At 41.5% G+C, this 16,035-nt stretch overlaps 1 protein-coding gene across 2 annotated transcripts in view; it reads right to left on the bottom strand.

Annotated features, from left to right (window-relative positions):
• The window catches only part of DSCAM (DS cell adhesion molecule), a 627,413-nt gene that overhangs the window by 524,977 nt on the left and 86,401 nt on the right, over positions 1 to 16,035 (bottom strand). For both annotated transcript variants that reach the window (XM_039513797.1, XM_039513791.1), the window contains exon 2: positions 5,176 to 5,493. In XM_039513797.1, coding sequence (XP_039369731.1) covers positions 5,176 to 5,493 — 318 coding nt within the window. The remainder of the gene's footprint in view (positions 1 to 5,175; positions 5,494 to 16,035) is intronic.

The following is a 16,035-nucleotide window of genomic DNA, read 5'->3' as shown; positions in this document are numbered from 1 at the left end:
TACAAAGAGATGAAAGGAGCAAGAGGCAAAGCGGCCATGCAGGTCTACTAGTCATCATTACCAATTAGCGTAATTTCAGTGCCCTAAGGTAATCGTGTCAGTAGTGCTATAGGACCATTGTATAGAAACTTCCTCTACTCCCACTGCAAAACAAAACAAAACAAAAAAAAATTCACTGAGAGCAAAATTTAAGTATAAGCACATTCACTCTAAGTGGGTGTGGCTGTATTTGCTTCCCGGTATTTAGAAAACTAAGTGATTGGGCAACAAAATGGCAAATGAAATTTAATGTGGATAAATGTAAAGTAATGCACATTGGGAAAAACAACCCCAACTATACATACAATATGATGGGGGCTAATTTAGCTACAACGAGTCAGGAAAAAGTTCTTGGAGTCATCGTGGATAGTTCTCTGAAGATGTCCATGCAGTGTGCAGAGGCGGTCAAAAAAGCAAACAGGATGTTAGGAATCATTAAAAAGGGGATAGAGAATAGGACTGAGAATATATTATTGCCCTTATATAAATCCATGGTACGCCCACATCTCGAATACTGTGTACAGATGTGGTCTCCTCACCTCAAAAAAAGATATTCTAGCACTAGAAAAGGTTCAGAAAAGGGCAACTAAAATGATTAGGGGTTTGGAGAGGGTCCCATATGAGGAAAGATTAAAGAGGCTAGGACTCTTCAGCTTGGAAAAGAGAAGACTAAGGGGGGATATGATAGAGGTATATAAAATCATGAGTGATGTTGAGAAAGTGGATAAGGAAAAGTTATTTACTTATTCCCATAATACAAGAACTAGGGGTCACCAAATGAAATTAATAGGCAGCAGGTTTAAAAGAAATAAAAGGAAGTTCTTCTTCACGCAGCGCACAGTCAACTTGTGGAACTCCTTACCTGAGGAGGTTGTAAAGGCTAGGACTGTAACAATGTTTAAAAGGGGACTGGATAAATTCATGGTGGCTAAGTCCATAAATGGCTATTAGCCAGGATGGGTAAGAATGGTGTCCCTAGCCTCTGTTCGTCAGAGGATGGAGATGGATGGCAGGAGAGAGATCACTTGATCATTGCCTGTTAGGTTCACTCCGTCTGAGGCACCTGGCATTGGACACTGTCGGTAGACAGATACTGGGCTAGATGGACCTTTGGTCTGACCCGGTACGGCCGTTCTTATGTACTTGTGTACTTATGTAGATGTATATTTCTGGAATAAAGAAGCCATGGACTTATAAAATGGTGACCTCTTTACAACTGCTCCTCAAAAAAAAGTGTGTCTGGCCAGATTCAAATTGTAAGTTATGCATGTACAAATAGTGAAGGGTTTCGAATTACAGTGCAACCACTAGCTCATGAACAGGAAAGTGGGTTTTTTTTTAAGTTTTACAATCTGCATAGACAATTATATAGTTTAAAGGTTAACACGTCTAAAAATAAAATAAATCAAAATTAAGTATTAAGGCATCATTAGTCTAAATATATATATTCCTGATTATAAATAATGAGGCAAAGTAACTAACTCTGATCACAGACTTGCTGGATTGTCAGAAGCATATGTTCTCTTACAGTAGCAACCTTGGAACACCTCTTCCCATGTGAAAGAAGCCAGCTACCATCTTCTTTCCATGCTCCAGTGAAGGGCTTGCAAAGCACAAGGATCTCCTTCTTTATGTGGCTAACTGTCTCCTACCACTAATGCTCCAAGGATAGCTCGCAAAGCATGGGCTATTTGGAGAAGGTATCATGACACAATATTATGAACAGGGCTAGTGCAAGATGGTTCACATTTTTTCTGAACTACTTGTACAGTTACAAAAACCTGTCATGTCATTAAAAAAGCCACTTCCAGGGCAATGTTTCCAAGAAGCAAATGTACACAAACACCTGTAAATCAGTGAAACTTGACAGAGGCAGAACTAATCTTATTTCCTCAATCCCTTGCTGGGGAGACTTACAGTATCTGGACCTTGACATTTTGGCATATGGAAAGGGAGAGGGCACACGTTAATCAGATTTCCAAACCAAACTATTAATCTTTGGAATTTGCAATATCCAAGGAGTTGAGATAGATCACAAGTAATTATTCAGTTCCAAATTGCATGAGACAGTTCTTGTTTGTGTATATGCACTAACTTTTTTGTTTAATGCATCCACAATGTTGCTAAACCTCATGATTTTATCATGAGCCTTGTGATTTCTGCTGTTTTTCTTAAAGCCCCAGATCACAGAGTCATTTGATTGCATGAGACTCATCTTTCATGGGGAAAAAAAAACAGTCTCTAGCTTTCACAGTTGCTTGGGAAAACAACAACTTGAAAGCAAGATGGACCTACCTGCGTCTACCCCAGGTAAGGATCTGGCCCAGAGAGTTTATCTACATTACATGCAAAGCCAAAAAATTTTCAGCTCAACCATCTCCTTTGCGCACCTCCACCATCCACAAAAATCCACAGAATAGCCGCTGGACAGGCTAAGTTTTCTTCCAGGGATTTCCCAGGATGGATGCCAGGGATTCGTTGCCTCTCCTGACCAATCACGAACTAGCTTTGTGTTAGACTATTCCATTAGTCACACGTCTAGCTTTAAGAAATCCTCTGATTGGCTGGGAAGGAGGGCACTGCACCCACTTTATGCGGCGCTGCGGGGAGCAAAAGGCCATTCCAGCTTCCATGCTGCTTACAGCAGGGTTCCTCTCTACCTGCTGTGGGGTAAGGCTTAGGCCCAGTTGTTGGTCCTTTCCTCAGGACTGCATTTAATTACCAAATAGAGAGAGGTTTTATGTTGACTTATCGCTGCGTTCTCCTTCCTGCTGTGGCCAAGCCAGAATCATGTTCAGGCTTCCATATGATCCAGCATTTTGTGTCAGAACTTTTAGGGGACTGTGTAGTCTTTGCCAGAAGTTACATTTTGTCATCTCTTGGCTCTCTTCATAACATAATACGCAGGGGCTGCACTGGTAGCTGGGTTCCAAATAACCGTGTTTACTAACTATATACAAATATACAAGGTCTCGCTATCTGTACACACTGCTACTCTGGCAGGGTTCTGATGGCCCCTGCAATAAAAAATAGGGAGGCCCACTAGAGGGCTCCAAAACTATTTGTAGGGATATCACCCAGTTCCTATACATTGCAAATACATTGTCCAGTTTCTGTAGGGATCGCAGGGAGGGGTATATATCTCTCAGAATTGTGGGATTGGGTGTATCCCTGGGACTGAGACTGAATGATGGAGATAGCTTGGTATCAGGCTCAATGGCAGGTCTAATGCTCTTGATATTTGTTGGTGAGGAGGAGGGGGGATTTGTGATCCAAGCCCTGTATGCAGGCCCAGATGGGCTGGGCTGTTTATCTGGAGGGATAACTGTTTTGACAGTGGGGAGAAAGGGTGGAATATGGCTAGGCAGAAGCTGCAGGCACACTTTGCAGAGGCTATAGTTATTCCCTTCTTTCCTTTGCTATTGATGTTTATTAGCAAAATTGCTGTCTTTTGTGCCATAGACTATCGTTAGATTCTAAGGTGGTGTCTTGGTGACCCCACAAGCCACAGAGGGAACAGGAAAATGGCTTTCACATTCAAGTACCTATTTTCATAATTACTTCTTACATACACCTATATACTGGTACATGATTGGGAGTACAATGGAGGTATGTGCACATTTTCAGCTGCTTCATAGGTCCCTGGAGCTGCATGAACCTCATTGCTTGATCAGAGCCTTAGTTAGCAAGGTTTCAAGATACAGTCTTCTTTAGGCAGTCACATTAGTGTATCCACAAAAGAATAAGCAACTAATATTTGAATCTTTAAGCATCATTAGCATGCAAAATTTTATGAGGAAACCACCCAACACTTTAGAGTTTCTACTTAAAAGAAGCTCAAGGAAAGAACTGCAAGGAAGTAAAGACTGAGATGCACTGGCAAATCCACAGGGAAGCTGATATGACATCTTCTCTCCCTAAAAAGATCAAATCTCTTGTCTACAGATTCAATAAAACTCAAAAAAGTATATTCTGCACAGAAAATGAATGCATTTTTGTAGACTGTATGTTTTGGATAGTGCATTTCATTAATTTCTTGATGTCAGTTTTTCTTTGTATCTTCTAATTATCACTTTTCATGTCTTTGAAGTCATATTTAGCATTAGTAAGACTAAAAGTCAGGAAGTAGAAACTATTAACTGGCATAATGCACTTCACTATCTGGCTTTTCCTTGTTTGCAAACAGAGAATCTTAAGAAGAGCTATAACCCCAAAGCGCCATATTTGTGCATGGTTTGCAATTTCTTTAATATAGCTACATGACTGCAGACACTCTAGGGGACAGATCCTCAGATGTTATAAATTATGCTGATGTAAACTGGTGATTAAGCTGGTGTAAACTGAAGTTACTGGTGCTCTCTGACAATTTCTATCTGCTGAGGATCTGTCCCCAGAATTTTTTTTAATTAAAATTTTGATTAATTAAAATGTCTAGATACCAGGTTTCAGAGTTCTGTGCACTAGTAGAATAGTGGTAATAGACTTGAGTCTAATTACATTTAAAATCAATTCTCCCTTTTTAGGGACCACCCCTTTCTATTCAGTCAACTCAGAAAATAGTTGCCAAACTGCTATGCCCACAATACAAAAAATCCTTTGCTTACTTTAAGTTAAACATAAAGTGATTCCTATATATTTACAATACCATTTTATTATTATATCTCAATGCACATGTTCATCTCTGTTGAGTCACAAAACCAGATCACAACTAAAGACAAGCAAAATAAGGGGAAGATTTTGTTATGCAAAAATTGGATCTATTAGCCATTTTCCAGCCCCCGCCCCACCCCACCCCAAAAAAACAGTGCAGGGCGAGTCCCTATTCTCCCACCCCCAACTCTTTGAAGAGTAAATAGATTCTGATGAATGGCCCATCTCTAACTGTTCAGCTGAGAATCTTGGCGTCTTTCAGAAACTCATTTGATTGATGGACTTTGGGATGGGACTTTTAACTTCTCTTTTATAAGAACAGGCTAAGCCAATATTGTTTCAGTTGATTTTATTAAGAACTCTAGGGATTGCCTTCTAGACCCACAGTCTTTGCTCCAGTTCACAATGGCTACTACTTTTTAGCCATTAACACATGGTCTCCCCCCGAGCCCAACTTGGAGTCATGAAGTAAAGAACCATACTTACCGGCCTTAATGTGAACATCCTGACTTCTGATTTTCCCTGAAGGATTTTCAGCTGTGCAATAGTAAGTGTTATCATGGATTAAGTTATTAAAGCTTGAAGGAGGGAAGGGGAAAATTTGGAGAGTGCCATTGGGGTGGACGTGGCGGATCCCTGGGACATCATAGATCTCCTCGCCCGTTGCTAGGTACCATCTGAGTGTCACAGGAGGGATCCCTGCTGCAGGACAGGGCACCAGTGTCCCTGTGGTGCTAGCAAACACTACCTCTTGCAAAGATGCATTGACAAAATACAGGCTGGCATGTAGATCTTCACTGAAAACTGCAAGATAAAACAGACAAATGTGTATTTAACAGCTAAGAAAATATTACTGCACATATCACAATTTTACTCCTACAACTTAGTAGTATGATAGTGAGGCTCAGGACTTTTCGGCTCCTTTAAGTAATTTCTTTTTGTAAAACACATAAATCACAATCAATTTTGAACTGTTATGACAGTTGATGGAGGTAACTAGAGCAACTGGATCCTAATATAGGATAGGACAATTTGTTTCTGTGTTTTGTCAGAATAAAACAACTGAAAAGCTATGGATCTCAAAACATAAAGCAAAGGAGTTACTCCCCAGCAAGATTACCATTAGTCTGGAAAGAAGCAAATTAGATCACCTTTCCCATTGCTGATCCAGTATTCTTGCTAAGACCAGTCAAATACTAGCAGTAATTTACTTCAGTGAAACTTTCAGTAACTACAATTTGCTGTCTGGCAAAGGCTGTTAACATTTATAACTAGAATTTGCTTTTATGTATTTTTCATCTCTGAGGTATATCAAACAATGTAATGTAATGAGAAGAACTGAGCAATTAATGAAAAAAAATCACCGTTTCTTAAAAAGTAACAAGAATTTTGTAGAAAAAATTATTTGACCGGCGCTAGTAAAAAGAGTTGGATACGTTTAGTAGAGAGACTGTTTAAGGCTAACATGTCAACTATAGTATGCTCAGCAATAGCTCCCCCCTGGCCTTGGGCAATAGATCTTGTTATACTGAGAGGGTAAATACTGGCCAGCACAGGAAGTTATCCCGCCATTCTTTTATGAAGGAAAGCCAGGAGATCATTACTTTTTACCCAGAAAACCAGAAATAAACAGAAGGAACCTCACTCTGTTTCATCCATAGTATGAGACCTCTAATACAGCAGCATCTCCCTACTGCTCTGTGTTTGAGAACATGGCAGTGGAAAGCTTTACTTCTACATTTCTAGAAATTGGGATTTATTTTAACTGTACGACCACACCAGTGCTTTATATATTTTTGCATTTAATATACACATAGTATTTACCCTAAAAACTAGCCAGTTCTACCTTAGACAAATAGCTAAGGTTGCATTATTATCTGCATTTGCACTTCACTACAACTTGAATTCTATAAACATTGAAGTAAAGTTATCCAGGGTAACTGGCAAGTTTTAAAAGGTATCTATTGTGTATCAGGCCAGAGTAAGCATCTGCCAGAGAATTCAATACTGGCCTTTATCTGAAAAATGCATCACCTTGTGTTGGGTATAAAGAACCCCTAGCAACTACAAAGCTAATCTTGATATGGTGCTATCTACTTCTGCTGCTCAATCTTATGGTGGTTGGCTGTGTGAGAGGGAGGGTTTCCTTACTTCTCCTGCCCACTAAGGGGGTGGGTGATAAGGAAGGAATAAGTTGTTTTGTGATACTTCTTTGAAGACCATAATGGGTTGGAACAAGTGACCCTTCATGGTGACCCCCCACAAAGAAAGATGAGGATAGGTCTGGCACCCCCAGAAGACCTCAATGGAAGAGATCCTCTAGAGCCACTAGGTAGCAGGAAAAGCAGATTGTCCACCTAAAAGACAGCAAAGCTAAGTGGAGAGGGATTTCTGGGGAAACCTCAGGAGGCAGGCTGAAAGGATCTTGTAGGTTTAGGAATCTGAATCTTCTAGCAGACTGACAGAAGATGGCTTACAGCGAGCCCGAGCAGCAGCGCGCGCGCGCCGCCTTCCCAGTCGGTCCTCTTCCTCCCCCCGTCCCCCGCATCCTGGTCTGGTCGGAGCCCGACGTGACGGGACCTGCGCGTCGCCCGCGGAGATGGGAGCCAACCGAGCCGCTGGGCGGACCCGCGCGAGGCGCCGCAGCGCAGGGCCGGGCCGCCCCGCTCCGTCCCGTGACCGCAGGGCATGCGGCGGGGCGGAGCCGGGGCCAAATGCCGCCCTCCCCAGGATGCCGCCCCAAGCGGGCGCTTGGCCCGCTGGTGCCTAGAGCCGCCCCTGCTTACAGCGAGCCCAGGCAAACAGATATTACAGGTGCTGGTTCAGAGTAACACATAGGAAACAGATCCTTCACGGTTGGTTCAGCTATAGTCAAAACTTGATTTTATTTTTTTTTAAGCAAAACAAACAGATATGAACTGAATACATACAGGAAGAAGATGGTGTCACTTCTATATAGTCAGATTTCTAATTATAGCCACACTTTAAAGTAGGGAACAAAACTGATTGTAACAAGATAGAGAATGAAAAAAAAAAGATGTGGAAGTCACCATTGTTCATTTAACTATAAGAGCTATTCTCTATAATTAGAACTGAAATATTATTTAACATATTTTAATATTCATCTCCAAAGAGGAGACACTCACAGTAATAAATATACTGTACAATCACTAGCTCTTAATATGCTGTGCTGCATCTCAACAGACGGTCAGGTATAACCAGTAGGTTTTCTGATTTAGGATGAAGAGGTATATACCAAATGGTCAGCGTCATAAAATAGAGAAGATTATCAGACATTAAGTTTGGTGCCTTACATAGAGCCTAACTTTTCCATGCACAATTTAAATCAAAATGCTATGCAAGTGAACTGGATGCAGACTAGATGTTATAATACACCTTTAAGAAAATATCACCTATTCCAGTTGCATGGTATCCCCTGTAGCAACTTTCAATACTCCTGACTAACTTTTCATCCATCTGCCTATAGAATAATGTTTCACTTTAAAGTAGCATCTAGTACACATTCATCTTAATGGAAGCCACATGCACATATCAAAAAGAATCCCTGGAAAGTAATTGTAACGATATAATATACACACAAACAAAAGATCCAGATGTATTTTGTTGCTGAGCACAATGGACGAGCTGTTTGGATGCATACTGCAGAAAAAAAAATCCAGAATAGGATAATATCTTTCATTAAAGAACTATTTCTACTATGCTTCATAGAAAAAAATAATTTGTTGAACAACAGAACAGATGAGGTACCAAAAATTAACTGAAACTGAGATAAGGGGGGGGAGTATAATTATATGTTGTTGTACCTTAAAATTTGTTAAATGTTAAAATAGAAAATATGGGGGCTTAGTCAGGAGAGCAGCAGTGAGACCACACCTGATGGCACTGGACAGAGGAGAAGGGGGTAACTGATGAAAGCAGTCAGGGTAAGGGTGAAAACAAAGAGATGAAAGCTTGAAATAGGAAAGACTATGAATACAAGCAAAGGATAAGAAGATCAGACAGATGTTGGAACAAACCCATACATTTTCAGAAAACAATAAACTTATTTATTTATTTTAAAAACTGGATCTAAAGCTGATTTGAAGAATTCAATCCACATTTCCCAGCACAGAGCACAACATGCTATAGATACAAGTAAACACATTTAGGCCCTGCTCCTGCAAATTGTTCTGCATGGGCAGACCCCAGCACTCACAAGATCATCCACTGAAGAGTTTCAGGAGGTCTGCCTATGTGGAGCAAGTTGCAGGGCCCTGGAGCTGATATGAATCCAGACTGGACTTTAACTTTCTCTCCTAAACCAGAATCTGTTTACAGGGTTAAACTGGGTCTAATAACCGTCCGTTTTGATAAGTATAGTCCAGTACTTATCCTGTCTCCCTGCCTGAGAGCCAGTCGCTTCCTACAGCTCTCTAATAAGTCATGAGTCCAATGTCCCTACATGTATTCTGTATTTGAAGGTCTTATGACAAGGCCAGCCAGTCTAATAATTTTTCTGCTTGATCCATATTGCTGGTGTCTACAGGTGTCTCTTGCTCCAGAATTCACACCACACTAGGTGAGACACAGTAGGGGCTGCTATAACGGCTGATTATACAGTGGGATCAAAGGCAAAAGGAAGGTGAGGTCACTCAGTGTCTGCAGGGGGTGTCATAGTAACTGTGTGAGAGAGCTAGACATAGGAATTACCATAGCGATTCAGGCCAATGGAGAGGTCCACCTAGCTGTAGTATAACATCCTGTCTCCAACAGTGATCAGTACCAGATGTTTTGGGGAAGATGAAAGAAACCCTGCAGGAAGCAGTTATGGGGTAATCTGCCCCAGGGAAAGTTTCGCCCTAACCCTTGTTAATTATTGGTTTATGCTCTGAATCATGAGGATATAGATTCCCTCCACAATTGTTCATTATTTTTTTTTATTCTTGTTATGACCACTCAAATATTCATGTTATCCATATATTGTCCAACCCCTTTTTGAACCCTATTTTTCTCCAACTCCATGAAACTCATTGCCACATAATTAAGGCTGAGTTGTATATTTCCTTTTATCCATTTTAAATATGCTGTCTTTCATGTTCCACTGAATACACTAACATTTCTTTGTTTTTATGTTCTTGTCTATTCTGACTCTCATAGTTTCTTCTACAATAGATGAATTGTAGACCTAATTTCCTTCTATTGTAAAATAATGAAGAAGCAAGTGAGCGGTCTAGAGCCTATACACAAATACTGCAGGGAGGGAGGAACAGATGCCTAGAGCCGTGAGCCCACAGCATGTTTCAAAGGATGGAGAAAATTCTGAGGGTCATTGTAAAATCATGAAAAAGAAAGGAGAGTAAACAAGAAATTGAAGAGGGAGCCTGAAAAGATTTGGACAAGTATTCAACCTTCTACAGATTATTTGAACTGCATTTCATGAGATTTGACCATTGCAGGTTTGTGTAGAGAGTAACACTCCTTTGTCAGTTTGGGTAAGGAGTCATACAATGCATTCTTCAACTAATTTAGCATTGGAATGTAAAAGGAAATTACAACAATCAAAATATCAAAAGTAGATAAGCAACAGTTCTAGCAATAGTTGAATTTCAATATTTATAGATGACAGACTATACATACACAAATATTTAAATAGTACAATTTCTGTGTGCATCAAATTTGTAAAGCTATTGAAATCTAATACTAGTTCTATTGAAAAAATATACATTACTCAGTTAGTGATTATTTATCAGCATTCTAATTTATGTTGCCTTCATTTTCTACATTAAGGGCCAAATCCGAGCCTTACACTTGATTATGTAAGGAAGAATTCAGACCTAAATTAATAAAACTTAAAAAACACAAAAATATTTTCCCATTTTCTCTTTGATGAATCCAATCTGGCATTATAAGACATATGAATCAAGGGCAAGTTCAGAGGTAAAGGGGGCCCCACGTATCATATTTTACCAGAAAATAAAGTCAGTGTAGAGTAGATAAGTGATGTAATTAAATCCTTTGTGTTATTCTGCACAAGAGCAGACGTGTGGCAGCAGAATTTGAAGCAATGGTGCAGTAGAACATCCTGTGCTACACCATGCACCTGGACTTCTTGGCTCTTTGCTCCCCATCAAGTTCATTAGGGTTGACTGGGAGGTGGAAGCATAGGAGCCATTGGAGCCACAGCTAAGCCAGGACCCTCAGAGCTTGAAGCCAGGGTTCCTAAACTCAGTCCCACAGTGGGGCTCCCAGAAGCCTTAAAGGAACCTGGAAGCCTTAAGACCTTCTGGGGTTTCTAGGCTTCCTGCCTCCGAGCTGGAACCTGCCGCCTGGTAGCCCCAAATCAAGCCCCATTAGAGCTGGGGCTCCAAAGGTTTCCATGGCTTAGTGAGGCTGCTCTGCAGCCACAGACCCTGGACACCCGGAGACCCCAGCAGTCTACCAGGTAAGCTGGCAGGAAGCCACCTGTCTGGTGCGGGTTCCACCAGAACCCTTCCCAGGCGTCATCAGAAGTTTGTCAAACCCAGAAAATTTCTGAGAAACACTTCAGATTCAATGAATTGGCATTTTCCAGCTAAACCCCATTTCTTCAGAAAATTCCAGATGACAGCTAGAAATTAGTTTATTGGTCAGCAATCAAATATTTGACTTTATTTAAACTGGTTCAATCACACAGTGTGCCTATCTTTAAAGTTTCAGCACCCCTGGTAGTTAAGCATAAGTCCCATGAACAAAGGCAAGCCAGCAGCAAACCCCCAAAGTGTAAGTAAGGAGTAGCAAACTGTACAGTGCAGAATAAAACAAAACCTCACCCTCAGTGGATATCAGCCCTCAAACAGCACTCCCTTCTCAGGATGTTCCCTTGCACTGCTGAGCCAGGCAGCCCACTCAGCAGATTGGGGCTTTTTTGTTTCAAATGTGGGAGCACGCTCCAGAAGAGAGGAACACTCTGCCAGCAATCACCTTTGTGATTTTCAGCAACTAGGGAGGCCTGGTTTGAGCATCTCTGCAGACCAATTATGGCAGGTATTGACACAGGATGAGAAGCAGTTTCTGAAGTATTTAGGGGTCTAAAGCCACTTAGGGTTTTATTGGTCAAAACCCAGCACCCTTAACTCCACCCAGAAAGCCTTTGGACAGCAAGTGTCGATTCTGGAGCACTGATTGTATAGGGTGTAGTGCAGGGGTGGGCAAACTTTTTGTCCCGAGAGCCACATCGGGGTTGCAAAACTGTATGGTGGGCCAGGTAGGGAAGGCTGTGCCTCCCCAAACAGCCTGGCCACCGCCCCCTATCCAACCCCTCCCACTTCCTGCCCCCTGACTGCCCCCTCGGAATCCCCCAACCCATCCAACCCCCCCTGCTCCTTGTCCCCTGACCGCCCCCTCCTGGGACCCCTAGCCCCTTATCCAACCCCCTGGGACTGCATCCCCATCCAACCCCCCCTGCTCCCTGACCCCTATCCACACCTCTGCCCCATGACAGGCTCCCTGGGACTCCCACGCTTATCCAACCCCCTATTCCCTGTCCCCTGACTGCCCCCCTGAACCTCCACCCTATTCAACCACCCCCTGCTCACTGTGCCCTGACTGCCCCCCAGGACAGGGGCCCCTTAATCCAACCCCCTTGCTCCCCACCCCTTTACCATGTCGCTCAGAGCAGCATGTCTGGCAGCTGTGCCGCATGGCCAGAGCCAGCCACACTGCTGTGCTGTGCTGCGCTGCCCGGCAGGAGTGTTCACCCCCACTGCCCAGAGCACTGCCCACACGACGGTGTAGCTGCAGGGAAGGGAGAACAATGCGGGAGGGGCCAGGAGCTAGCCTACCCGGACAGGAGAACAAGGACTGGGCAGGATGGTCCCACGGGCCGGATGTGGCCTGTGGGCCGTAGTTTGCCCACCTCTGGTGTAGTGCATCACTAATTAAGTAGGCAGCCCCCATACTGTACTAAATTTAGTTTCCAAATAGATTGATGGGGTCTAATCCTATATATGGAGTTCAACCTTGTTAAAGCTGCTGGGCATAACAGCTGCCCTCCATTCAGGCTAAATGGGGGAACAATTATATGCCCTTTTGTTTAGAGACAAGAGAAGCAATAGGAGCCACCAGCCAAAACAAAGGTCACAGTGCATGTAAGGTCACTCAGAAATCTAAACTATGTGCATGGAGGGATTTCACTACAGGTGAATGCAAATTCAGGGGACTGATTGATTTGATTGGTGTGTGAATGAGTGAGAGAGAGAGAGAAGGAGAAGAAACACCATGGAAGCACCCAGAGAAAGAGAAAAGAAGCCTCAGACACAGCCAGACAAGCACTTGTAGTGTGACCTTGAGAAAAAACTAAGAGAGACTGCTTTGGGTTAAAGTGCTGACTGAGAGAGGCTTGCAGTTATGAGCCAAGAAGTCATCTGCTATTTTTGCTGTGTTCTGGGAAACAGGACTGGGTGTATATTCTTTGTAAATAAACAAGATTGCAGCAAAGAAATACCTGACTCCAGCATCAATTTGTCCTCCCGTTGGAAACAACCTGCAAGACCCTGAATTTTGGCTAAGTGCTTGGGCCAAGAGGAGTACAAATATATAGGGATTATATTGAAAGAATCTATACCTATTCCCATTCCCCACCCCAGCCCCTGCACAAAAATCCCTTCAGCTTTGATATTTAAGATGCACAAAACTTAAATTATTAAAATTGAAGCTGGACATAAGAAATAGTTTAATCATAGAGAAGACTCAGAAGAAATACTCACTTTCCTTAAAAACTGGCAAAGAAAAGAGAACGTTACTGGCAATAAAAGAAGTGGCACCCAGAGCAATAGCTAGAAATTGGGTGGCCATGAGGGTTTACAACACAGCTAGACCTGGGCAAACAACTGATTTTTTGGTTCATTGGCAGTTAAAGTCAGTTTGGTTTCCTAATATTAAAACATTTTAGCAAATCAAAAAAGTTGACAAAAATTTCATTTTAGTGGAACAAAATATTAAGTCTCTGGGCATTTTTAAAATAAAAGCAAAGGAAATGAAGGAAGGGATAGATTCATAAATTGTGTGGGGAGTGGGATCTCCCTTACAGCCTTCAGCCCAATGGCTAGGGAGCTCACCTGGGATGTGGGAGACCTACATTCAATCCCCGCTCCTTCCTGACTGATGTGGAGCAGGAATTTAAACTTGTGTCTCCCATATTGCAGGAGTGTCTCCTAACCACTGAGCTAGGGGGTACATCACTCTCGGTGTCTCTGATTGAAGCTGTTGTACTTTGTATCAATATTTGAATAGTCATCGGGCCAGAGAGGGTAAGCGATACTGACTCTACAGTCTTGTGGTTAGGGCACTCACTTGAGGGAGAAGACTCAAGTTCATATCCCTGGGTCAATGACTAATTTATACACAGTAAATGGCACTATTTTAAGACTACTATGGAAGGGAAAGAGAAAGTTGCAGAGATCTCCTTTTGTCCATTGTAAGAATTTTTCAAGGTGCTTGGATATCACTGTAGTGAGCATAGTATACAAGAAAGATAGATTAGGTAGACAAGTCTTTAAATGTAGTCAAACATTTCTTCCTCTCCCCAAAAACCTTACCCACACCTTGGTAAAAAAAAATTGAATGGACAAGTAAAAATAATCATGATTGCCAGGACTATTCAAAGAGACCTAATGGAGTAGCTTCAGCCAGAAGAAGGTGGTCAGAGAAGCATGGTATATAATACACTGGCTGTGATCATGTCTCCCTCTAGTGACTTGCCCCAGTGACCAGTGAATGTGGAATTGCAATAGATATTAAATATTTGTATTAGAGGAAGAAGAAAATGAATGAACGAATGAATGAAGGCCAAATTCTGATCTTAGAAGCATACACAGCTCCTTTTAAGTTAGTGGGAATTTGATGTTCATACCTGAGGGAAGAATTTGGTCCTCTGTATTTGAGGGTGAGAAGGTAAATGGAGATCATACAAAGAACAAAACTAGGGCAGAAATAAGGCAGACACTCAGGAATGTTGCAAAACTTGTGGAACTCCTTTACCTGAGGAGGTTGTGAAGGCTAGGACTATAACAATGTTTAAAAGGGAACTGGATAAATTCATGGTGGCTAAGTCCATAAATGGCTATTAGCCAGGATGGGTAAGAATGCTGTCCCTAGCCTCTGTTTGTCAGAGGATGGAGATGGATGGCAGGAGGAAGATCACTTGATCATTGCCTGTTAGGTTCACTCCCTCTGGGGCACCTGGCATTGGCCACTGTCGGTAGACAGATACTGGGCTAGATGGACCTTTGGTCTGACCCGGTACGGCCGTTCTTATGTTCTTATGAAAAGTAGGGGAAAAGAAAAATGGCATTGAATGACAGCAAGTTAGAAGAGGGACCTCAAAGGACTCTCTGAATGGCACCAAGAGCATGAAGGGAAAATTGGGTGCATTGAAGCATAATAATGAGAGATAAGGAGAGTGATAGATCAACACAAAATATTTCAAATACAGAAAACAAAAAATGAAGTCAATTACACAAACAATCATGCGATTAAAAAAATATAATTAACAATGAACCGACAATGTGGATATTAAAATAGTACATCAATATATAAATGAACATGGAAGCACCAATAAAACCAATACCCTATAGAACAACAATTTTTAAATCTAACCAGAAGCAAAGCAAGAGATGAACAGAAAAAAACATTTACTTGCTACAAGCCACTTCAATCTCCTTGCCCAATGCTGCTTTCTTGTAAGAATTCAAATAAGACAAAATAAGATTCTCTTTCCCCAAAACAAAACTTTCAGAATTTGTTCTAATCAGACTAGTAAATAGATAGTTTTACTAGAGGAAAGGATTTACTAAATACTTCCTATCTTCTGGCAAAAAACACTAACTCATCCCCTGCTCTAAGTAACAGAACAAGTTTCTCTGATCTCTCCATAAGTAGCTCTGAATGGTTTTCCTGAACAACGCATAATAAAGTAGTGCTGGTCAAATATTTTTCAACTAAACATCTTTTTGTCCAAAAGTGGCAATATGTCAAAATTTAAACTTTTCGCTGGGTTGGTTTTCACAAATTTTTCAACTTGAAACAAATTGAGAACAAGTTTCAAAGTTTTGACTGATTGTTTAGAAATTTAAGATAGCTGAAATACAAAATAATAATAAAGTGTTTGAAACTGAAACAAAATGTTTAGATTGACCCAAATAAAAAATTTGGGTGGATTTTTGATTTGTGGAAATTTGAGATTTCAACTTTTCAAGCCCAATTTGGGAAAGAAATTTTTCAGTATCTTGAAAAATTTTGCAAGGAAAAGCTGAGAAAGGCTATTTTCTGCCTAGCTTTACCAGTAAGTTCCGTTCTCCAGGAACTCAT

The sequence above is a fragment of the Mauremys reevesii genome, linkage group 1, assembly GCF_016161935.1.
Source record: "Mauremys reevesii isolate NIE-2019 linkage group 1, ASM1616193v1, whole genome shotgun sequence".
Classification (NCBI taxonomy): domain Eukaryota; kingdom Metazoa; phylum Chordata; order Testudines; family Geoemydidae; genus Mauremys; species Mauremys reevesii.
The sequence above is the reverse complement of the archived record's forward strand: the minus strand, read 5'-3'. Positions and strand labels throughout refer to the sequence as shown.